The following is a 23,541-nucleotide window of genomic DNA, read 5'->3' as shown; positions in this document are numbered from 1 at the left end:
AGCAACTAAAGGGGCTTAACACCAGACTTAGCGGAGAGCCTCCAGAATCCGGGTTCAGCACTGGGGCCAACTTGTCTCTACAGCAGTCAGGCGAGTTGCAAATATATGAGTAAATTCATGGGTGAGATCTTGTCTTTATTTACTTGGTACTCACCATTGCACCCATCACATGAAACCATTTAGCCAGGGCTCTGTAAATACTTATTTCTTGATCTGCACGATCCAGGGCATCAAGCCCTCAGAAGCACACGCATTCAACTTGCAAGGAAGTGTGCTCTCATTCCAGAAAGTTCTAAATGGCCCAAGACTCTCTCCTGAGAGCTCCCTCCTGAATCTGCCTTCTCTAGGCATCTGCTACGACGGCACCAGAGCTCTCCCGAGAGCATGCTTCCTGAGTTCCAGGCAGACCGCTCCAGAAGCCTGCTGGACATTTCCAACGGGATGCCCCCTTTTACCAGGGCAGCGGGCTGACCTTTCATCTACGGCTGTGTCATACATGAGATGAAGATCAAAACCAAGCCACTTCCGGCTTTCAACTCTTCCTCAGCAGTAAACACTGTTCATAGCCTCACTGACCCCACAGAAATGCCCCTTTGCGCCCCACTTCTGGCCTTCCCCAATGCCAGATTACACGAGAGTAAGGAGCTTTCAAATGAGGACCGCCCCGGCAGACTCTTCAGATTCTGGCCTCCTCTTGACTCCTGCTGGAACCCTGACCCGGACAGAACCAAGTCGTGTCCCCTCACAGTCTCGCTCTGACATGGACCCGGGTTCAGTCTTGCCCAGCTGGTCCTCTGGGTCTAGGTGCCCATCCTGCCCCGCCCCACAAAGCCCCGCCCTCCCAGGCCCCGCCCACTCTATAAGCCCCGCCCCTCAACCTCCCAGGCCCCGCCCCTCCCCAGGCCCCGCCGACGCCGGGTGTCCCTCTGCCCTGCCCCCATCCCGGGGCAGCAGTGCGGGGTCCGCTCTCCATCCTCACCTCAGAGAGCAGCGCCGCCAGGTGCTCCAGCGGCGCAGCGGGCAGGTCTCCGCAGAGCACCGCGCCGCGGAGGCTACCGGGCCCCGGCGGGTCCGGCCCGGTGCGCAGGAAAAACAGCCCCTTAGCGCAAGGCGTGCCGCACTCGGGTCCCGGGTCCAGCCCGGACCGCAGCGCCAGGCCCCCGGGCCCGAGGCGCACCAGCAGCGGCGGCTGCGGCCCCTCGGCTGCCTCGGCGCCCAGGAAGGCGCGCAGCAGCCGCCCCGCTTCGGCCGCGCCCGCGCAGCGCTCCCAGGCGCCCGCCGCCGGCCGCAGGCTCCGCGCCACGAAGGCGCCCAGGAGCCGCAGTCTCGGATCGATGCCGGGGTCCTGCTCTGCCGTCTCCAGGGCCGGTGCGGCCCGCTCCTGGGCGCCCGGCATCGCGCTCTGACTCCGGCTGCCGCGGTGTCCCTGGCGACGGGGACGCGGCCAGGAGGCCCTCCTCTGCTCGCCTCCTATTGGGCGCAGGACGTCTGGCCCCGCCCCCTGCAGGCTAACCAGGTAGGAGAGGGACCGCGAGGGAAGGGGGCGGAGCGCGTCGCTGTTGCTAAGACACCAGCCGACGCTCTTGTTTAGCGGCTGCTCTCTGAAACTGGGCGTGCTCAAATCAAGGGCAAGAACCTCGGCCACGAGGAGGAGGTCAGAGATGTAAATACTGTTAAGGATCCTGCTGACTGTGGTCAGATTAAATTCTTGAGAGGTCTTCCAGGCCCTGAATAGATCGCAGCTCACCCCACTATTCCCCAAATGCGTCAAACTTTTATCGGGGGTCCCCAAACTATGACCCCGCGGCCGCAAGCGGCTGCCTGAGGCCATTTATCCGGTCCCGCTGCACTTCCGGAAGGGGCACCTCTTTCATTGGGGGTCAGTGAGAGGAGCACATTGACCATCTCATTAGCCAAAAGCAGGCCCATAGTTACCATTGAAATACTGGTCAGTTTGTTGATTTAAATTTACTTGTTCTTTACTTTAAATATTGCATTTGTTCCCATTTTGTTTTTTTACTGTAAAATAAGATATGTGCAGTGTGCATAGGGATTTGTTCATAGTTTTTTTTTATAGTCTGGCCCTCCAACGGTCTGAGGGACAGTGAACTGACCCCCTGTGTAAAAAGTTTGGGGACCCCTGTATGTCGACTCACAAAATAGATGTACGGGAATTCAGCGACGTTTTCATTTCTTGGTGACTAAAAGGCTTCAGAACAGCGCTTCTGTGGCCCTTGAACATTTGAAATGTACTGGTATGATTAAAGAATTGGATTTTTAATTATCTTTATTTAATTTGAGTTTCTATCAGTAGCTATCTTATTGAACAGCTCAGCATTTTAATATTAATTATAAAAATAATGTGTTCTTAAGTTTCTTGCTTTGTCCATGCCTCAAATGTGTGTCTATATGCTGACACATGGGTACTCAAAACTCGGAGATCACTTTGATTTCCATGAGTATGGCTCCCAATCAGTTCTCGACAAAGCACTATTAAATATGTAGAGTGTTCAGAGCCTCCCCATCCTTCCCGGGTGTCTGGATCTTGTCTTCAAAAGAGGATAATATGAAGCACTTTTTCCTGACCTCAAAAGTTAGCGTTTGTCACCTGCTGAGTCCTTCAAGATGATCCAGGATATAGCTAGCTTGGCCATTTACATGTGTGTAAGGTGTGAATGAGACAAGGAAAGGGACAAGCTGGGAAGCATGAAGCCTGCAGGTCTGGAGTGAGCTCCCCTCTAACCAACCACCCTGCTTTTCCTCTTTAACCAGAAGCTGCAGGGTTTCTGGGTGAAAAGAACATGCATCATGGGCTTCAAAGGAATATTCACAGAATAAGAGCTTATCAAAGGCAGCCCAGCTAACGAGAGCCCCTCAGGGAAAGCTCATAGCTGGCAGGTAAAATGATTGATTTCCTAATAACTGAGGCTCAAGAGATGCTGTGATGAAAACATCTGCATGAGTCAATGAATTCTTATGTTTGTAGAGAGTGTTTTGCTATGGCTGGATTCAACAGTAGGCAGACCAACTATGAGTGGTGGGACAGAGCAGGGGCACTAAAACAATTTTTAAGATGGATTTGATCATTGGCATATCCAAAAAAGCATCAGGGGACGATAGAAACATTGAGGGGCTTCTGACATATATCCTTTTCTAGAGATTTTTACTTTGCACACAGGAAGGCATTGTTGCCCTGTTAATGCTCAGGACCTGAAATTGTGTCAGCCCTGCTCATTGTTTGCACAGAAAGTGAATTCAGGGCCAGTTAGTCCCCACAAACTTCAAATAAAGTTTCTACCGCCTTCCGCATGGCTGATTTATGTTGAGATTTCTGTGAAGCTACTGATGGATATTGAAGAGAAGTTAACCTTTCTATATCAAATATTTCAAAATAATAATGAAGTTTTAATTCAAAGAATTTGCAGGGATTGTTATAGTAGTCTCCCAGCAGCTGTCATGGATGCCAGCCACTAAAGAAAGACATCGGACACGAATGGGCAGGGGTCTTGGATACATGTAAAAGAGATCCTAGGCCACTAAAGAAAGACATAGGACACGAATGGGCAGGGGTCTTGGATACATGTAAAAGAGATCCTAGGCCACTTGGGGCTCCAGCCAGGAGACATGTATGAGAATATTGATTGGTACGTGGTTCACAACAGCAAAATCATGGGAAAAAAACTGCGCGTTCATCAGTGATAGACTGGATAAAGAAATTGTGATACAGCCCTGGCCGGTTGGCTCAGTGGTAGAGCGTCGGGCTGGTGTGCAGGAGTCCCGGGTTCGATTCCCGGCCAGGGCACACAGGAGAAGCGCCCATCTGCTTCTCCACCACCCCCCCTTCCTCTCTGTCTCTCTCTTCCCCTCTCGCAGCCGAGGCTCCATTGGAGCAAAAAGATGGCCTGGGCGCTGGGGATGGCTCCTTGGCCTCTGCCCCAGGTGCTAGACTGGCTCTGGTTGCGACAGAGCATGGGCAGAGCATCGCCCCCTGGTGGGCATGCCGGGTGGATCCCGGTCGGGCGCATGCGGGAGTCTGTCTGACTGCCTCCCCATTTCCAGCTTCGGAAAAGTAAAAAAAAAAAAAAAAAAGATATAAAAAAGAAATTGTGATACATACTATTCATAGAATAAAATACTATATAGTGAAAATGAATGGACTGTGTATATCAACATGAATAAATCTCAAGAGCATAATGTTAAACAAGAAGGACGAGTTCCAGCTGAATACATCCAGTACATTTATTAGAAGTCTTATCCAAGTGAAATGAACAGTATTTTGTTATATATATATATATATATATATATATATATATATATATATGGCAATCTTGAGAAGAGTAAAGGAATGATTATCACGAAATTCAGATTTTGATCAGTTGTTTTTGGGGACAGAGAGATACAGGATGGTGAGGTGCACACAAGGGGACTTCTATGTTCCTGGTAATGTTTTATTTCTTAACCTTGATTAGGGGTTTTAATATTATCATTCTTCTTAAACTGTACATATATATTATGTTATATTCTTTGTATGTATGATATTGTATGTGTGTACAATGTACAGAGTATCACAATTTAAAAAAATAAGAAGGGATGCATGTGGCATTTATTATCCTATGAATGGTGTTGGGCAATTCATTTCAGTTACTGGGAATAAATGGTAATGCTTTATTCAATTTACAAAATTATACATTAGATATTTAAATAGCTTTAATTTCTTAGCTTTACAAATTTTAGAATTAAGCCCATCACTGGTGACTTCTCTGTCGTCACAGTCAGTGGGAACGGCTCAGCCCTGCCTCACTTTACTTATTGGCTCTGTTCAGCCCAGGAGATTTCAGATGCACTTGTGGAAATGCTCTTTGTTGCAGGCTCTTGACCTCCATGACAGGCACCCTCGCATTCTCTTTAGCTAACTTCCTTCAGTATCGGCGTCGCTTAGACATCTCTCAGGGCTCCTAATCTTCACACTCCAAAATCTCTTTTCTTGTAAGAACTTACTCCTCCAAGACAATTCTTCCCTTTATACTAATGCCCCCCCCCCAAACCGGATCTCCCGCGCAGAGCCAGGTAGGTATAACATTTGGGGGCAATATTTACTTTCCCCTCAAACCTCTAGAGAAATTGCTTCACTGCCTTCTGAAACTTAGTGTTGAAGAGAAGTCTGAAGTCAGCTTGATTTTTGTTCCTTTGTAGGTAACATTTTTGAAACGACGTGATTGTTTAAGAATTTTTTCTCTTTTTTATTTTTGTGATTCAAAAAAACACACAACAAAACACCAGAAACAAAACCATTTTAGAATAAAGCTAAAGTCCCATTGAGTTGATTTTGCCTGAAATGATGAGAGCCCATTCAGTTCTCAGAATGATGTGTTCCGTCACAGCAAGAAAGATTGTTCTGCCGACCCTGATTATTACTTATTTTGCATTTGTGCTTTCTGGTCTGGTTTTCTGCTAATGCAAACTGAGAGAGGTGTTGACAATTACGAGGAGGGGATGCATTTTACAACACTAATTGAGGTTTTTAATTCCTGTATGTTTTGATGTTGTCCTGGGGCTCTTTACTCCCTGAGTTAGTGAGATTTTAATGCCTCAGGGGAGTGTGGATGTGGGCTAACATAGTCCATTGAATTTCCGAATGGTTTCTAAACACAGAACAGAGACAATAGCTTCGAGAGTTATGCTATTTCTTTTCTTTCGTTGCAAGAGTAAAACAGTTGAGAAGGAGAAATGGTTTATGTGGAACCGCTCATTTATTTGAATGCCAAGTGCTTGGCTTTGAACACCCAAGGCACAGTCTGGAAGGCCTAGCGGTTAGAATGTATATGCTAAACTGTAGATGGGTAAGAGTTTAGGACTCTGTGATATAAGTCATCCTTCACTGACTCAGGAAATCAGGGAACCCACCAGTCATAACTGTGAAAGTGAAGAGCACTCTTCTTCGTTTCTGTTTTCTTAGTTATTCTACGGAGAAGTTGGGAGAGATGTCATTAAGAGTCCCTAGGTAGACAGTTCAAATAGTATAGAGATGTTTATCTGAAACCTATGTATTCTTATTGATTGATGTCATCCCATTAAATTTAATATCAAAATTTTTAAAAAATGCACAGCAACAACTGGTAAGGAAACAAACAAACAAAAAAAGAGTCCCTGGGTAGAGATCATTTTAAACAGCAAAGCCATGACGTCCTTTCTCAGTAATGGTTATTAATGGTAGTAACTACCTTCCTTTCTCCCTCATGACCTAACAGGTTCTATGGGCGGTCCACGTAGTCATCTCACACTTCTGAGAGCAGGAATGCATCCATCAGTCATTGTTTCTACGTGCCCTGGGGATGCAGTGATGGATAGGCTATATAGCCTTGTCTTTAGAGAGAGGAAACCATCTATTCACAATCCAAACCTGTTCTTAATAACAATAATAAAATAGGAAAAGGACAGTGCAAGAATCAGACCCCAGGCTTTCTACCTGCTCTCTGAATCTAGTCACTTTCCATTCTGGACTTCTCCTGTCACTCAAAAGTGGAAAGAAAGGTAACCCTTGATTTTGTTTATTTGTTTGCGTTTTTGCTCTGGTATTCGGTTACCCTTCTTCTGATAATCGTTCATTGTTTGTTTCTTTGGGGAAACTACTTCCGCCCCCTGAACCACCTCCTCCTACCCTCCCCCCTAGTCCAGGTACTTCTGATAAGGCTCTGTTTCCGACTCTAGGAATGGAGCCTGTGACTGGGCCCAAGCTGAGCGCGGTCCCCAGTGTGGCCATGGGCAGTCAGACCTCATCAGAACAGCACAGGAAGACCCAGGCTTTGGTTTGACTGTTGGGGATCAATGAGCGCTTTCTACTTTCACCTGGACTTGAATCTAGGAGCATGTAGGGCAGCTCTAATTGCGTCACCTTGGCACCATGGCAGGGAAGGGCTCTTTGAAAATGGAGTCAAGAAGATGAACGTTCCCGATGAGTGAGCTGCGGCCCCCACGCCAGACTTTTCATGTATGTGAGTAAAGATATCCCCTCCCCAGAAAGCCAGTCTGAGTTGTGTTTTCTGTCCCTCTCAAACAATGCTCACACTGATGCAAGTGGATGTGAAAAAAAAAAAGGATGAAGATGTTGATTGGTCAGGAGGAAGGATCCATCAAAGAGACAGCTGAGAGAGGAAACATGAAAGAGATACTCCCTGGAACAGGGTCTATACAGGAGATGTGACGGGGAAGCCCTCAGTCGCTGTGTTTATCATGTGACAGCTCCGGGTCACAGACTCAGCTCTTGCTTTCGCCCTGCTTTTGATTTAAGGCAGAAAACCAGAAATTGATATTGGCATATCTTCCTGTGTTTACTCATCATTCAGTGTTTGAACCCAGAAGGATGAAAGAAATACTTAATTAAATGTGCCAAACAATAACCATCCTGGCTTGCTTTCCACATATACGTGTTTTATAAATATGTGATATGAAGAGTTGATGAAGCTATTTTAAAAAGCAATGAATTCTGCGCACCACTTAATTATGCTGTGTCGCTGTGCATCCGCCCCCCCCCCCCCCCCCCCCCCCCCCCCCCCCCCCCCCCCCCCCCCCCGGGACACCGGTGGGCAGAACAGGGAAAGCGGCAGAGAGCACACCTCTCGGCTGTTTATTTTGCGGGGGAGGGGGGGAAGGCTGGGGGAATTTGTAGGGCTTGATGTTAACTTTGATTCTTAGGTATGGTCCTCTTCGTTTTGGAGGAAATCACATATCTAAAAGGCATTGAGAACCAACCCTTCTGGTGGGAGTGGGATTATACATTTGTGAAATACATATTCAGTTGTGGCTGTATGAGTGGAGGAGGTAACACATGTTATTATAAAAAATCTGAAAAATGAGGGTCACCTGGAGCTGGTCACCCTGGTGGATGTTGGATGAGGACTAGGGTAAGAAAGAGTTGCAATCATGAACATTGTTCTTCAGGTTACCTGGGATTGAGAAGAGGGAAGACCCTGAACTCCCTAATTGCTGTTTTCTCTCATATTTCAGGATAACTTTCCTGATTTTCTTGTTCGGTGTCCGTGCCTTTACCCAATTCCCCTTTCTCTTCAAATTTTAACACAGTCAGGCTTGTGCAGTCTTTAAAAGTTCTCATTCAGCCTTATGACGCCTTTCAATAGTCACAGACATTCCCTGTATTAAACTTTCCCACTGGCAGTGCATCCATCCAACTCAGCCGTCTCCGCATTTCCTAAATACAGTGCTTACCCTCCATACACTCAGCTTATTCTCACCTCTTCCCTGAACTGGCTGCTGGAAATCGTCTGGCTGTAGAGATCCAGGCTGCGCTCGTTCCTCAATGCTAAGTCTTTATGCTTATCATCAAGTTATAGAATTTCAAAACTGAAAAAAAAAAAAGGCAGAATGATGTGCTTTTCAAACCTTAATGTACACAGAGTCACTTAGGTATCTCATCAAAAGACACATCCTGGGGCCCCACCACCAGACATTCTCACCGAGTCAGTCCAGGCTGGAGACTGGCCGTGCGCATGCGGCCCTGAGCTCTCAGGGGCTAACCATGCTGCTGTTCTGTGGGCATGCACTGGGTAGCACTGGATTAGATGAGTTCTTTTGATTTCCGCCAAATCTAAAATGAAGATCGATGTCTGGACCAATCTCCTTTCAGTGGTAGAGGTATTCTCCATGGTTGCTTTGATGAACCAGCAACAGCTCTTATAAATGGTCCAAGAAAATATCATTAGGGTACACAGAGTTGGGGAATGAGGACAATGGTCCTGGTATTCTCCACTGGACACATCTTTCTACAACTTAGATTTGGGATTGAAATGGAGGCTGGAAGCAAAACAAATTCTTTTTTGTTGCAGAGGCTGGAAGCAAAACAACTTCTTTTTGTTGCATAGAGCCCTGATCATGAAACACACATTTGAGCTCTTATTTCTGTGGGCAAGAGCAGTAAAAAGAAGGAAGCATTGAGAACTTTCTGTGAAAATACCTTCTTGGGGATTTTTTTTTTCTTTTTCTTTCTGAAGCTGGAAACGGGGAGAGACAGTCAGACAGACTCCCGCATGCGCCCGACCGGGATCCACCCGGCACGCCCACCAGGGGTGATGCTCTGCCCACCAGGGGGCAACGCTCTGCCCCTCCGGGGCTTTGCTCTGCGGCGACCAGAGCCACTCTAGCGCCTGGGGCAGAGGCCAAGGAGCCATCCCCAGCGCCCGGGCCATCTTTGCTCCAAAGGAGCCTTGGCTGCGGGAGGGGAAGAGAGAGACAGAAAGGAAGGAGGGGGGCGGTGGAGAAGCAAATGGGTGCTTCTCCTATGTGCCCTGGCCGGGAATCGAACCCGGGTCCCCTGCACGCGCCAGGCCGACGCTCTACCGCCGAGCCAACCGGCCAGAGCTTCTTGGGGATTTTTATTTTAAAAAAACAACAGACAAGTTGTTGATCTTGGGCAATAAAAACAAAGTTAAGTTAAAACAGAACTGGCCATTTTCCAAGGGCCTTGTTCTTCTTCGAACTTAAGCTCGTTGCTTCCTCTGTAGCCATCTTATTGACACAGGGCAGATATGCTGGCGACTGCAAAGATGCTGCCTCTTCAGCAGGGGCTCCAGCCCAGAGCTCCCCGTTCCTTCCCCTCGCTCTGCCCTGGGTCACGACTGGCACCAGCGGAGCCCACCAACTCCCTGCCAGATCGTGACAAAATAGCAGACCAGAGACTGAAGAAGCTGAGGAAATATTTTAGAGACTTGGTCTGGCCCATTCCTTTTGTTTTAAAGGAGAAAATTTAAATCTGAAGAAGAGAAGTCTTTCCAGGTTCTACAGGAAAAAAAAAAATGCGGGCAGAACCGATGCAATAAACAAGGTCATTTGACTCCAGGTCAGGTCTCATCAATTTGAAATTAGAGACAACTGTAAGGGGGGGGGGGGATATTGAGGTTGACCTTTCAGGATCAAAGAGAAAGTTAAATTGTTAGCCTGTTTAGGAGACGAATCTTCTAGGGTATTTTGGAAGCACAATATAAAACGTGTTCGGGATTCGGACCCACGCCTCTCGATAACTTCTATAGTAACTACCCATTATTCTTACCTGTTCAATAGGGAAGATTTCCTCTCTGGGAATGTGTTTGCCAGTCTCATTTAGTCGTTATATGTCTACGTAAGCAGTGTAATTAAATTGCACTTCTGTTAAAAAGAATTTCTTCAATTCGGGATTGTGTTGTTCTTTGGGTTTCCCTCCAATAGTGAAATGAATATGGATTAATGGAGCTTTTCTGTGTGTGTGTGTGTGTGTGTGTGTGTGTGTGTTCTTGCTATGAATCATCATGGATGAGAGACACTATGATATAGTAGCAACACACTGCAGTGATTGTTAGTAAGCAAAGGATGTCACGAGCAAAATACATTTGAGGCTGTGTTTGGTTATGTGTTGTTAGGTGTTAGAATAGCAGATAGGCTTGTGACTTTGTCCTGGGTAAAGAAAGCCGGTGACAGGAGGTAATAAAAGGATTCTGAACCTAAGTTCAACACACCCAACGAGAAGGGTTTTAATGACAATGGCATTGGGCAGTTGGTAAGAGAGTACAAATGACTGTGGCTTCTAGGAACTAGGGAGGCACCAAAGTTGGCTGAAGACCGTGTCCTGTGTGGCAACGCTTTGTTTGCTCAACCTGAGCCCACCAGCACCTAGGCCAGGCGTGGCCAACATCTGCCCACATAATGAGTTTATATGGCCCGCGTAATGAATTTATGTGGCCTGCGATTAAATTTTTAATATTCTCCGCTACTTTAAAATCTCAGCTACTCAGAAGTGGACGCGACTTTGATTATTGGAAATTGAGATATTTAAGAAGATAGTGATATGCGGAAAAGAACTCTGCGTGTGACTAATCTAGGGTTAACTTCCAATAATTGGTCAAATGTATTGGCGATACTTCTCTATTTTTAAAAAAAATTCCATTATAAAGATTTACAACTTTTGTACTCGTCTGTACTTGATATGAACTGTTTGACGTTCAGCGGCGATGTGAAACCCACATTCTTTTAGGCGGAGTTTGCCAGTGCGCACCCAAGGTGAAACAATTCGTTATTTTTGTGGTCAAGTGTGCTGAATCAAGTGGCATTGTAGCATAGACAACAGCTGCAGTTGATAACTGAAAATGTGTCCAGGCTGTTTGTAAAATGAAATAATTGTTTTATTTGCGATATAACCCCTTCAAGTTCATTCTATTAATTAAATATTGTTTCGATTGATTGCGATAGTCTGGATATTTATATGCATGTAGTTATATTTTTATTAAAATATATTTTGATTAAAATAAAATTGTATATTAAAAATATTTTCACTCACATTTATTCATAAAAGAATTACATAATAAATTTTTTTTACTTAAACGAATTGTTTTTGTGTTTAACATTTTTTAATTTTAATATTTCGTCCGGCCTGTGAAAAATGTTTTCTTTCTAATCTGGCCCAGGAGCAAGAACTGTTGCCCATGCCTGATCTAGGTTATGGTGATAACTCAGAAACACCGAACAACAAACAGATGCTCTTAGCAGCAGAAGTGAGTATATACCAAAGAAAATAATATTTTTTTAAAAAATGCATCCAAAGGAAGGGGGGGGTCTTGAACAAGCCTTCAAATCGAAATCAATCTTCATGGCGAAACTTGATTCTCTTGTTTAAATGGCGTTGATACTTAACCATCTGCACTCTAATCAACCATGGTAACTTACCAGAATTAAGTCTCTAACCAAACTAAGACCTACTGCCCAATAATAATGGAGCTAGTGTAGATGAATATGGATACAAAGTTGTAACCTCTAATTATGTTTTGAACTGGTATACCTTATCCACTGGCACCTGTTCTGAGCTTCCCTTCCTATATTCCTTTCGTTCACCACTTAAAAAATCATTATTAAGGCCGAATTTGCATATCATACAATTTACCCATTGGGAGGATACAGTGTGATAATTTTCACTGAATTTATACAGTGTGGCCATCACCATAATCCAGTTTGAAGATGCTTCTATTGCCCTAAAATTTTCCCCATTCCCATTTGCAGTCAGTGCCTGCTTCTGCCCCATTCTGGTCATCTTCTACATCCTTCCATGATTTTTAGTTTCCGGTCCGTGTTTGAGAAATTAAGCACATGGATACTTCAAGAGACAGGTTATGTTGAAACGGCTTTATTTTTTTTTTTTAATTCATAAATATATGTTACTGACAAAAGTGGAAAAAAAGCCTTAAAGACTAAATCTTACTAAAGTGATATTTGTTTACAGTACATACAGAATGTGCTTTGACAGGTGAGTCGGACGATGGGATTTGTACAGAAGCAGCCGTTAGGAGAGCACGGCTCGTCATGAAGCTCACTGACGGGGGATAAGGAAACTGCGAAGGTACAGATAGAAAGGTCCTTGTCAGCGGCACTACCATATAATAAACACAGAGTCCAGAAATCGGGCTAGTGTGTAAAAAGTGTTCATTAATCCCCCTCCCCTTAGGAAATTGTGCCCCAAAACTAAAAATATTAGAGTAAGAATTGCTTTTTATTAGAGAATTTCAAGAATCCTTGACTACAAAATGTCTAGTTGGGTTATAGAACTAGAGGAGTATTTGCCACTATGAAGCACAGGACTGAGTCCTCCCACAGAGTGGCCTTGGAGGGTCACCGCAGGAGGGGAAGCAAAGTTGAACAGGGGCTTCCCCTCCCTCAGGAAGGAGGGCATTAAGGAAACATGTAAGGTCATGTCTCTGACTCGTGAAGGTTGATGTGTTTGCTGATTTACAGGATGGGTTGGATGACACTGACTTGCACTCTCGACTCTTGTTTCACAAGCTTTCACCGGGAGGATGGTAGTGTCCCAAGGAGGGGCTAGGGAAGTGCTGTGGGGGGGGGTGCCCAGCTCCTAGCGGCTCCGGGGGTGAGGCTTCCTGTCCCTTCAGCTGGCACGGAGCCCCATGTACAGACTCAGTCTTCAGGACACAGGCTCCGGAGTGGGACCATGGCCACACAGAGCCCCTGCCGTGAATTCTCCTTGTGGCTTGGAGTGTCATTCCAACTGTTCTCAAGTACAAACGTCGTGCCCCTGGAGGCCAGCCTCTGGACCCCTCTCCTCCAGCCCCCCAAATCAGAACTCCCTCCCTCCAGCTTTAAGGACCACGTCAAAATGAAAACTTCTGACTCACAGTTTCCAATGACACAGACACCCCCGCCCAGATGACTCAGATGTGTCTATATGTGAGGACTTCCGTGACACAGAGTCGGTAACCTGTGGAATGGGCAGGTCCTTCCACCTTCAGATAGGAGAGCGTCCCGAGGTGGCCAAGAACATGGTGTCCACCCCAGGCTCTGGTGAGGAGTCTGTTGGCTGTCTAGGGCATCTCAGGATGTCACCACGGGGCAGACTTCATGGGATGCATGCAGTTCAGTTGAAGTGGAGGAGGGATGTGAAGAAAGGAGAGGTGCCAATGACGAATGAATGTCCCTAGCGTGTAGGAGTGGGGGAAATGCCAGAGTGCCTCTATTCAAAGCCCCTCACTTCCCAGGGCACCGAGGCACGGAGCGAGAGCGCGACTCATCCTCAGCCACTTGGCAAAACGGAGACAGAGCCACGGGTGGGAGCCACGAATCCAGGAGCTCCCGCCCGCGCTCTTTCCTCCTGGAGTATGCTTCCTTCTGAGATCAAATAGAGCGCGCAGGACGACAGACCTCTCATCTCGCGTCTGTCCCCGAAATGCTGCACTTATAAAAAATAACATTTGAACCCTGAAAAATACTGCGTTAAAACACAACAAGCTTCCTTGAAAATACCCCAGAGCAAAGTTTCCCAGGCTTGGGTGGGGAATAGGACGGAGGAACGTGTGAGGCCAGTAATGTGCCAGCATTCCCCAGGGCAGGTGCGTTCTAGGTCCGGGTCATCAGCAGCCCTTTCAGAACACCTGGGGTCAAGTGCACAGCTGTCTGTGGATGGAGTCTGTGGATGGAAGGCTGGTGGCAGACAAGGTGTCTCTGAAGACAGTGGGTTGTGTGGTGGCAGGGTCAGTGCAATGGGTATATCTCCACGCGGCGGGGAGGGGGCGTCATGAGGCTGTCCAGTATTTGGGACAGAGGGAGATGTGGGCCACACACACAGACAAGACAGGTGTGAAGTGGAACAGTAGACAAGAGCCCTCAAGGATAGGAGTCTTTGGCCCGAGTAGGAGCCTCTGGGCAGGCTGGGGGCTTCGGTGGACTTGCAGCCGCTGGGACCAGGGCTGGCCTTTGAGCTGTGAGGCCTCTGACAGGGTGGCTTCTCTTCCTTCCCTCCCAGGGGTCAGAGTGGGAGAGCCCTGGGCTGTGTGCCCTGGGCCATCATCTTACTGGGGGCCGGCGGTGAAGGACAAGCCAGTGAGGCCAACAGAAGACCGGAGGAATGTCTCCTTCTTTGAATGTTTGCATTGAGAGCTCTAGGTGTTACCACCTGCGAGGAGAGCAAGACCGAAGGAAACAAAGCAAGGATGGAGAAAGGTAAATTGAGGAGAGGGCAAGACCAGGGAGGTGAGAGCACAGAAAGCCTGCACTGGCCTGAAGGACTGAGGTTACAGCCAGGGTTCTGAGGGGGGAAAGTGGGAAAAGGGAAGGAGAAATCTGAATTAAGCAAAGGGTTGGAACTGTCTAGAAGGAGAACCCACCACCCAAGACACTGTGGAGCCCAGTTTGGGGGTTGAAAGAATTCTTGGGAGATCGTTTGTGGATTATGAACTCACGGAGTCAAGAGTTAAGTGGAGGGACGAGACAGGAAAGGTGGGAGGGCCCAAGGGATTGTGGGAGCTTTGCTGTCATCAAAGGCCACGGAGACCAGCAAGCACCTTTAGGGCGGGACAGAACCTGTGCAGACCCCAGTCCACTCCAATCAGATCAGTGGAGACCCGCACAAAGAACAAAACAAGCAGAGGAACATTCTGGGCTTCCCTTGCTGGGGAAGGGGGGCTTTTACTGTGGGGGAGGGCCTGGTGGGGCTGGAAGTCATGACATGTGGGGTCCCGTCCCAGAACCCTCTTCTACCTGCCCTGTGGCCTTGTCTAGTCATGTGGCTTTGGTTGTTCTGCAAACAGGGATGAACCGACGGAATGAATGAGATGCTTCTGTGTCCTAGTGAAGACATCATTTTGTGAATTTTGAAATAAGGGATTGAATTGGAGCAAGTTTGTGGAGTTCTCTCTTCCTCTTCCCTCCCTTCCTCCCTCCTCTCTTTTTCATTCCAGACCTTACTGTGAAGGAGAAGAATCATTTAACTTTGAGTGAGGGGGTATGCAACATAATCAGATGTCAAAATAACCTGGAGATGTTTTCTCTGAACATACGTACCCTGATTTATCAATGTCACCCCATTAAAATTAATAAGAAAAAAAACAAAAAAGGGAAGGTTCAGGTAGAATTTTTTGATCCAACTGACACCAGAGGTTTTGAACTGGATAGGGAGTAAGGCTGGGACGAGGAACATTTTGGAATCAACCTATCAGACAACCCCTGAGACAGAAAGACAGGGCCTGGGAGAAGTATCATCCTGAGGGCTGGAGAACTCGGGGCCAAGAAGATGCTCCTCAGATGAAATCAGAGAGATGAGATCAGATTTCTGGTCTGCTGCGTCTGTGTGTCTAGACACAGGTGGAAGGCATTCTCACCGCTGGCGCCAACGGGCAGCCTTCGAGGGGACTGGCCAAGGGCTAGATTAGAGGGCGCTGGGTTTAGGGGACCAGCTCTGAGAGACACACGTTTGTTTCTGCAGCGTCCAACTGCGCTATGTTGGTTGGTTGCTTGGTTGGTTTCCTCCAAGCCAACACTCCCAGCCTCCCCTCTGGAGCAAACCCTCATAAACCCCTGGGACCAGCCCTTGAGAAGGTTTATGTGTTTGTAGGGAAGGAAAGCAGTGCTGTCCCTGTCCTCACGTCCTCACAGTACCAGGGACACCACCCCAGCGGGGAAGCTGAGGGCTGTGTGATCACCCTGAGCCTTACTACCCTCGTGATTATGTGTGATGGTGAGCTTTAGCAGGGTGGACAGGAGCTTTGGAATTCTTGAGTAAGTAAGAGGAATCAGTCAATTGATTTCTCTGCCTATTGTGGACATGGTTAGATTAAAAATTCCCAGGGCTGACACTGGGGAGTTCTTCCTGCCACCCCCACCTCCCTTTTAAAGGGCCATACACATATCTGCAGAACTGGGGAATCTACAATCCCAGTTCAAGGTCATTGTTTCCGGAATCTAACTGTGGCAAGTCACATTCTTAGTCTCATTCCTTCACCCACCAGTGCGGAGCTGATTTCCCCAGCCCCAGCCCAGGGAGGTGCCCTGGCCCTGAGAATGGGGGAGCCCCTTCTCTCCCCCCACCTGGCTCTGGTCTTAAAGGAGTAGATGCTGCTTAGCTAGCTTGTGTCCACTCTGCAGGAGGCTATCCCATCCTGCCCACCCCTCAGGTTGGAAGCAAAGAAGGGGCTGAGATAAGCTGACAGGGGCTGGTTCCCCAAACAGAGCTGAGAGAATTGCCTTGCCTGATGCCCTCATGTCCCCTGCAGGGGGAGACTGGGGTGCTGCCCAGTTAGCCCCCCCCGGACCAGTAGCCTGGAGTACCATTGTTTGCAGTTGCTAACGGGTGTCTGTTCGTTGACGCAGGGGAGGTACCGGTCTGAAGCAGGGGCAGCCAGGACAGAAAGGGGTGGCGGCTTCAGGAGGTCCGGAGGCGGGGCCCGGGCAAAGGGTCAGGGAGAGCAAATTCTAGACCAAGAAGGGGCCAGGGTGGTGGGCTGGATGGGGAGAGGGGAGCGGACGAACATCCAGACAACAGCCTCAGGCCCCCTTGACGGGGCGCTGGCCTCCCCTCTCTAGATAAGCCCCTGCCCCCATCCTGCCAGATGTGATTGGTGGGAGGCAGGTGGGCCTGGAGGAGAGCAAGGGCCAGCCCCTGAGACCAAGCGCGGCACAGTGGCCTTCCGCAGGTAGCGGCCTCTAGGGAGCAGAGCAGGGGAGGGAGAGGCAGGCCCGAGTGGCCGGTCAGAGTTCAGACCAGACCTCCAGGCCTGGAGGAGGGAGTGTGGGGATAATCAGGTTGCTCGGGTGGGCGGGGTGAGGCCCCCAAAGTCCTGCACCTCATTGCTACTCTCTTCTGGGAGGGCTAGAGCAAAGCCCTACTTTCTCTCCCACCTTCTCTGGTGGGAGGCGGGGGGGAGGGGGAGGGGGGGACATCTAGGGCTGGGGGAGGGGCAGAGTGCCCCAGAAGAGGGTCCAAGTGGACCTTGAGCCTGGGACAGCCAGCTGGGAATGGGCAGGGTCCCCAGCAGTGGGGAGGCCGCTGGAGGAAGGGAGCCTCTCCCTCTCTCACGGCTTGGAGGAGAGGCAGGGGGTCAAGGTGGGGCTGCAGGGGGTCAGCAGAGGAAGGGCCACTCAGCCGGGACCAGAGCCCCCGCAGGCAGAAGAGATCGTTATTGTGCTTATGGACACAGCAGCGCCCCCTCGCGGAGAGCGCGCAGGCAGTTTGTAGGCACTAAGATTCCTGGGATGCGGTTCTAGTTAAATGAATGAGACCAAGCCGCCTGTTCTGTCAGCCCATGGACTGTCTCTGCTGGCCAGTTCCAACCCAGGCAGCGTCGCGACCGGGTCAGGCCAGGGGGTCTGGGCTGACAAACCTGCCACGGAGCCCCCCCCCCCCGCCCCGGGGAAGGGCAGAGAAGACATGGACCCTAACGGGACTTGGTGAAGGTGGTGGGGATGGGGACTGGGCCTTGGCCCCTGCTCACTCCCCTTAACTCTCAAGGAAGAGCGAGCAATCGCTTAGATCCCAGGTCTCAGCTTGCAGGGCCTGGCCACCGAGCCACCGGGCCACGGGGTCCCCAGGCCACCGGCTGCGTGCAGAGAGTCTGGCTGTCTGGGCAAAGCTAGCCCACCCCACCTGCCCCCGATGGCACAGGGGCAGGGAGCCGTGGGGGCGGGGAGCCCCGCCCCGCCCCGGCCCCGCCCAGCCCCGCCCAGCCGGCACCGGGCCCTGCGCAGCGGTCACACGGTCACCTCCGTCTTGCTGGAGGTGTAGCAGGTGTGGTGGCCGGGGATGTAGTGGAGCTGCTCCACCGTGTTGTGTCTGCGGGAGGCGAAGGCCTGGCGCTTGGCGGCCGTCTGGCTCTGGCCCAGCGTGGCGTAGGAGTTACTGGAGGCACTGGGATGGGAGTGCATCTTGGTCATGCGGTAGCGGTCCAGCATGGGCGTGGACACAAAGACGTCCGTGTGCGAGATGGCCCTGGACAGGGACTGCTCCGGGAAGGCCGTCCGCTCCGGGGACAGCAGCGGGTCCTGGGAGTGCAGGCGCTCGGTGGACAGCAGCCGCTCGTCGGACAGGATGCGGTCATAGGGCAGGCCGAAGTCGAAGTCGTCGGGCAGGCCCCGCTGGGGGGACAGGACCCGGTCCTGCGACATGGCGCGGATGGGCCGGCGCGGCCGCTCCCGGGGCGGCGGTTTCTGCTGGGACATCTGGATGACATTGAGGGGGAGGGTGCCTCTGGCGGCCAGGTCGGGCAGGTGCCGCCTCCTCATGTAATACTCGTCAGCCTCCTTGTCGGCTGCAGGGGAGAGACGGAGACAGACGTCAGCTGGGTGACACGGGGAGGCCTCGCGAAGGAGTCCCCAGGGGTCTTGTTAAATGCGGGCCTCCCCTGTCTGGGGCTGGCTTCAGCATCTGCTCCCAGGCATGCTGGTGCCCTGTCGGGGACCACCGTGAGCATCCTCAGGTGCCCCAGGGAGCTGCCCCAGGGAGCTGCCCCAGCGCTGCTGCCTCGTGTCCCCCTGGGGAGCAGAGTGCCCCTCCACTGTTGCTGAAGCGTGGGGGCGGGTGTGGGGGGGAAGCCCGCAACCTCCCATGAGGGTTACAGCCTCTCTCCAAGGAAGCTGGGTGGCAGACGCAGGCTCCTGCTAGAAGAAAGATGCTCCAATGCCCAGCTGGTAACTTAGAAACCTAGTAACACTTTTTCTGGAGTAAGAGCCAATATATCCAGAAGCCAGTGCACAGGCACCGGCCCCACACACGGCAGAACCAAGCCTGCACAGACCTCCCCTGCGCCCCCTGCAGGAGCAGGCTGGGGTGACCATGCGCCTCCTTCAGACACTCCACCCTGGTCTCCATCCAGGGGGCTCTCTCGCAAGCTCACCCTGCCTGCCAAGCCCTTCAGCTTACCCGGGATACACACAAGCCTGTTCTGCCCCAGAGTTTGGGAATGTGGCTTCCCACAGACAGACACTGAGATCCCTGCTTGCTGACTGCTCCTCAGCTTCCCCAGAGGGTCCCCGCTGGGTGGACCCTGCGTCCCGAGCCACTCACAGACTCTCGTCCTAGGTGTGCACCTGATTCCTGGACTCAGTGAAGAAGAGCTCCACTTCCGGCCACAGAAACTCACCGTTCCACCGTGGAGGTGGCTGATGTGGGCTCATGAGCTGAACGTCTCTCAGGGTAGATTAACCTGTGGCTTCGAGCACAGACTCAGCCCTGCCATTGGGTGGTCATAAAAGTAGACTCGTGGGGAAATGGCAGCAGAAGGGCCGAGGGTTGGAAAGCGAGGACAGGAGAGCTCTCCCACCGCGTACCTTCTTGTACTGTTTTAAACCCACCCATCTCCAGAGCTGCCTCGGACTCACACGCGGAGTTGGAATGATTGGACAAACTGGACTCAACTGAAGAAATGGTGTTGTGTGTGTGTGTGTGTCTCAGGTTCTCAAGACGGTGATGGCTGTATGAGGGAGGGGGTGTTTTCTGGGCCCTCCCCAGCCAAGTCTCTGTGAGGCGTCTCAGAGAACACACTGGTGTGGGAAACCCTCTACTCCAAGGTATTGAGAGTAAGGAAGGCCCAGGCTTTGCAGATGGTAGGTATGGGGACAAGGCCGGGGACAGGTTTTCGCCCCCATGCCTCCCACGGGAATGTGGCCCCGAGGAGTCCACGGCCTCTCTTCTGTCTGTAAGGAAAATGGGCTCAGGCCCAGAAGGGCCAAAGCACAGGGCTTGTCTGCTGTCCTCTTCCACGCTATCCTCGCTCCGTGTTCTCGGGTCTCCACCCCGGTCCCTCAGGGACAGGGCAAGGGAGTGAGACACACGGGGAGGTCACAGAGGTACCAGAGACAGGCCCGGGACACCCCCACTTACTCAGCCTCTTCAGGGACGAGTACTTGCTGGGGTGGGTCTTCACTGCGGACTCGTAGGACGGGGGCAGGTGCGCCAAGTTCTGGAAGGAGCGGGAGAAGGACAGGTCATAGGGCTCGGTGGCTGATGTCAGGATGTTGTTCGCTCGCGGCTTCTCTGCAAAAGAAGAAAGAGGTGTGTCACGTTAGCGAGGAGAGGCAGGAGGGGAAGGGTCCGGGCTCCGTCTCGCGGCCCCGTCCTGTTCTCCCGGCCCGTGTGCTGGGACACAGGGTGCCGGTGAGCCGGTTTCCCTCACGCTCGGTTCCCGTTGTCAACACGCCTGGTGCAGGCACTGTTTCATCTGCCACTGGCCACGATGGCAATGCATCCTTCTTGCTTGAATGACACTCTCTTTCTCCTGGAACACCCCTGAGCTGTTCGGTAAAGATGTGGGTCGGGTGGGCTGGGGAGTGGGGAGACAGGTGTGGGTTATAAAGTTACCTGTTTGGGCATAAAAGTTCTGTCTTCTCCCTGAAAGTTTGAGGCAAACCAAGTTCCCTGGCTCAGAAAAACCTGAGTTTGAATGAGGAGGAATGACTGGTCTTATCTATATACTCTTGCAAGTGGGCCAAAAACCCAGTTCCAGTGAGACTGCAACATCCACCCTCCATGATGTCATCCATCTCTCATGCATCCCCTTCCGCCTGGGTGTCTGTAAGCCCTGCACCTGATAGGCCACTGGGGCTGCCAAACCACGTCTTCCTACTCCATCTCCTCCCGACGCCCCTCAACTACCTCTGAGCTGTGCGAGGAACGAATCCAGTAAAAAGTGCTTAGCACCTCTTCCCTCTACTGTCTCCCCTTCCCTGAGAGTCCACAGTCTGGAGAGAGAAGGGAGTGTTGTTTCATGCCAGACCTGGGGTGGGGGTGGGGGAGGGTACGGAATAGAAGGAGAGATGCGAGAGAAGGGGAGGGACTGGGGAGGTCAACGAGCTGGACGGGGCTCCGGGGATTGGAGCTGGATGAGTCCAGCAATCGGGCAGCTGGGGGTGAGGAGATGCAGGTATGGGCGGGCAAAGATGTGGCTGTGAGGATGGAGGACAGAAAGGAATGGAGACCCAGGAAAGGAAGAGAAATATGTCTTGGTGCTTGACTGCCTTGAGGGACAGCAAGAAGTCAGCGGGTATTCCTGAAGAGGCCATTGTACCATTTCTGGAAATGAGTACCGTTTCCAGAGATCTCGCATTATCCCCCTGTCCACTTTGGTTTGGGACAATTGAGAAGGGGAAGACTCCAGCTTTGGGCAGATGTCACGGAGGGTTGTGACTCCCCATGCCTCTTGGCGAGGAGAGGGCTAGACCCTCGCAGACGGGAGTGTGGTGAGCCCGGGCCCACAGAGAAGCACTCCTAGACATACTTCATGGGCAGCCTCACTGCAGGGAATTCCCGGCCTCTCCGTCCTCGCCCGGCCTTCGCTGGTTCCCGCAGCACGGAGGCTGGAGACCGGGAAGCCCAGCCGGCGGGCTGGTGTTCACTCCAGCACATGTGTGAGGGGGTGGGGGTGTTCTTCGTCCCCCAGAGATCAGAACGTGCCGTACAGAAAGAGCCTCCCTGGCACGGCTCGGGAGAGGTGCCACCAAGTGCAGTGGGTGGGAAGCCCAGAGCTGAGGACGAACCACCGATCCCTTAGCTCCTGTTCGTGGCGTGGGGCCATTCTGGAGGAGAACGAACTTCCCTCCTGCCTGTGGGCTTTCCATTCCCAACCAGGGCGTCAGTCAGCTCAACCGCTTCCAAAGGCAACACTGCTGGATGCTCTTGCACTGTTCTCCAAAACACGTCACCGAGTCGGGGCCCGGCCTCCCGTGCCTTCTGCCTTCTCCACCGAGCCAGGGCCCGGCCGGCCTCCCATGCCTTCTGCCTTCTCCACCGAGTCAGGGCCCGGCCTCCCGTGCCTTCTGCCTTCTCCACCGAGTCAGGGCCCGGCCGGCCTCCCGTGCCTTCTGCCTTCTCCACGATTGCCCTTGTCCCCTTGCTCCTGCATCCTCTCCCATTGCAATGGCCTTCCTCACTCCTCTGCTAGCCAACCCCTCCCTTCACTCAAGGCGCATGGTTGTGACAATGTCACGTCTCTTCAGCCCACAGTGATTTCCAGTCCTCTAGGCCCTGTCCCTCTTCAGCCCACAGTGATTTCCAGTCCTCTAGGCCCTGTCACTCTTCTAGTCAGTGCCCTCTGGTTAATGTCCACACGATCTCCAGTCATTTCACTCGAGTTGATCTTGTTGGTCTCCAAACATCGCAGCTTCCTGGATGGCAGAATCCTTGCTGTCCAATCTTTTTCTGATGTCTTCCTCTTGCGTGGCTCAAAATAAGTATCCAACGAACACCCTTGGGGTAATCAAGCGGACACAGGTCAGCTCCTCTCTTCCTAGTTGCTCTGCCAGCTCTGGGGAAAGGGTGTAAGGTCCACAGGAGGAGTACAGAGAAAAAAACCCTGTGCCCTTAGCCGGGAGCAGCTCAGGGGACAGGGACCAGTCTCAGTTACCCTCATCTCCTGACACCAGGCAGCTAAAGGAAGTAGGAAGAGGGAGAGAAGAGCATGGTTTCTCCTCTTTGCAATTAGGAGGCTGTGCCTGCGTTGGCTCCCGGGGCTGAGGGGGTGGGGGGGTGGGGGACCAGGGCATTCTCTTTCAGCGCGTTCCTGACAGGGGGAGCGCTCCGCACTAGCCTTTTCCAGCTTCTCTTCCTGCTGCTGCTGCTGCGGCTGCTGCATTGCCCTGGGCACGCCCCAGGCTCTCCGCGTCTGCCCTCTGCTTCTCTCTCCAGCCTCCCTGCACACAGACGGCTCCCGCTGCCGCGGCTCCTGTGACCGCCCCCGCAGCGTAACTCACTCCTTCCGCGGTAACCTCCCTCTGGACGGCACACGTGCATTCCTACCTGCTCGCTGAACGCTTCTTCTCGCATATCCTCTGATCGTATCCCACTCTCGATGTCCGGACCCCCCCTCCCCCCCGTCTCTTGTCCTCACTGGCTGCTGTCCTTACTCCTTAGACTGTGTTCATGAGATGCCCCCCCACCCGTTCTGCTAATTAATCTTAGCTCACTCCTCATTGACTCTCATCAGCCATATTTAGTTAGTAACTAGGCTTTCCCACTTCTGTCTCCAAGACGTTTTAAACGTGCACCCTTCCTTCTATTCCCACTTGCCACGCCCCCCCTCCCGGAAATGGTGATGAATGAGAAATGGTGTCCACGCCTTTTAACAGACTTTTTCCCGTTTTTCCCGATTCTCATTTTCCCTAGGCCCCACCACCTGAATCCTCTCAGTACACCCTTCCCCTCATCATTGCGTGTTTCCACTAGGAGCTTAGCACCTGGAAGGGGGGGGGGGCTCAGAACAATCCACTTCTGTCCTCTTCATTATAATGTCCGTC

General features: G+C 51.3%; 2 protein-coding genes across 2 annotated transcripts in view; both read right to left on the bottom strand.

The window, feature by feature from the left end:
- The window catches only part of DNAH9 (dynein axonemal heavy chain 9), a 263,946-nt gene extending 262,550 nt beyond the window's left edge, over window positions 1–1,396 (bottom strand). The window contains exon 1 of the mRNA XM_066264311.1: window positions 980–1,396. Within this exon, the coding sequence (XP_066120408.1) occupies window positions 980–1,396 (417 nt within the window). The remainder of the gene's footprint in view (window positions 1–979) is intronic.
- A 15,802-nt stretch (window positions 1,397–17,198) lies between these two features.
- Window positions 17,199–23,541, bottom strand: part of SHISA6 (shisa family member 6) — a 254,219-nt gene continuing 247,876 nt past the window's right edge. Inside the window, exons 4-5 of the mRNA XM_066264275.1 lie at window positions 20,135–20,287; window positions 17,199–18,563 (exon numbers count right to left, since the gene is read on the bottom strand). Coding sequence (XP_066120372.1) covers window positions 18,007–18,563; window positions 20,135–20,287 — 710 coding nt within the window. The 3' untranslated portion in view covers window positions 17,199–18,006. The remainder of the gene's footprint in view (window positions 18,564–20,134; window positions 20,288–23,541) is intronic.

Source organism: Saccopteryx bilineata, chromosome 2, assembly GCF_036850765.1.
Source record: "Saccopteryx bilineata isolate mSacBil1 chromosome 2, mSacBil1_pri_phased_curated, whole genome shotgun sequence".
NCBI classification, from domain to species: Eukaryota; Metazoa; Chordata; class Mammalia; order Chiroptera; family Emballonuridae; genus Saccopteryx; species Saccopteryx bilineata.
This window is presented reverse-complemented; position numbering and strand designations above follow the sequence as displayed.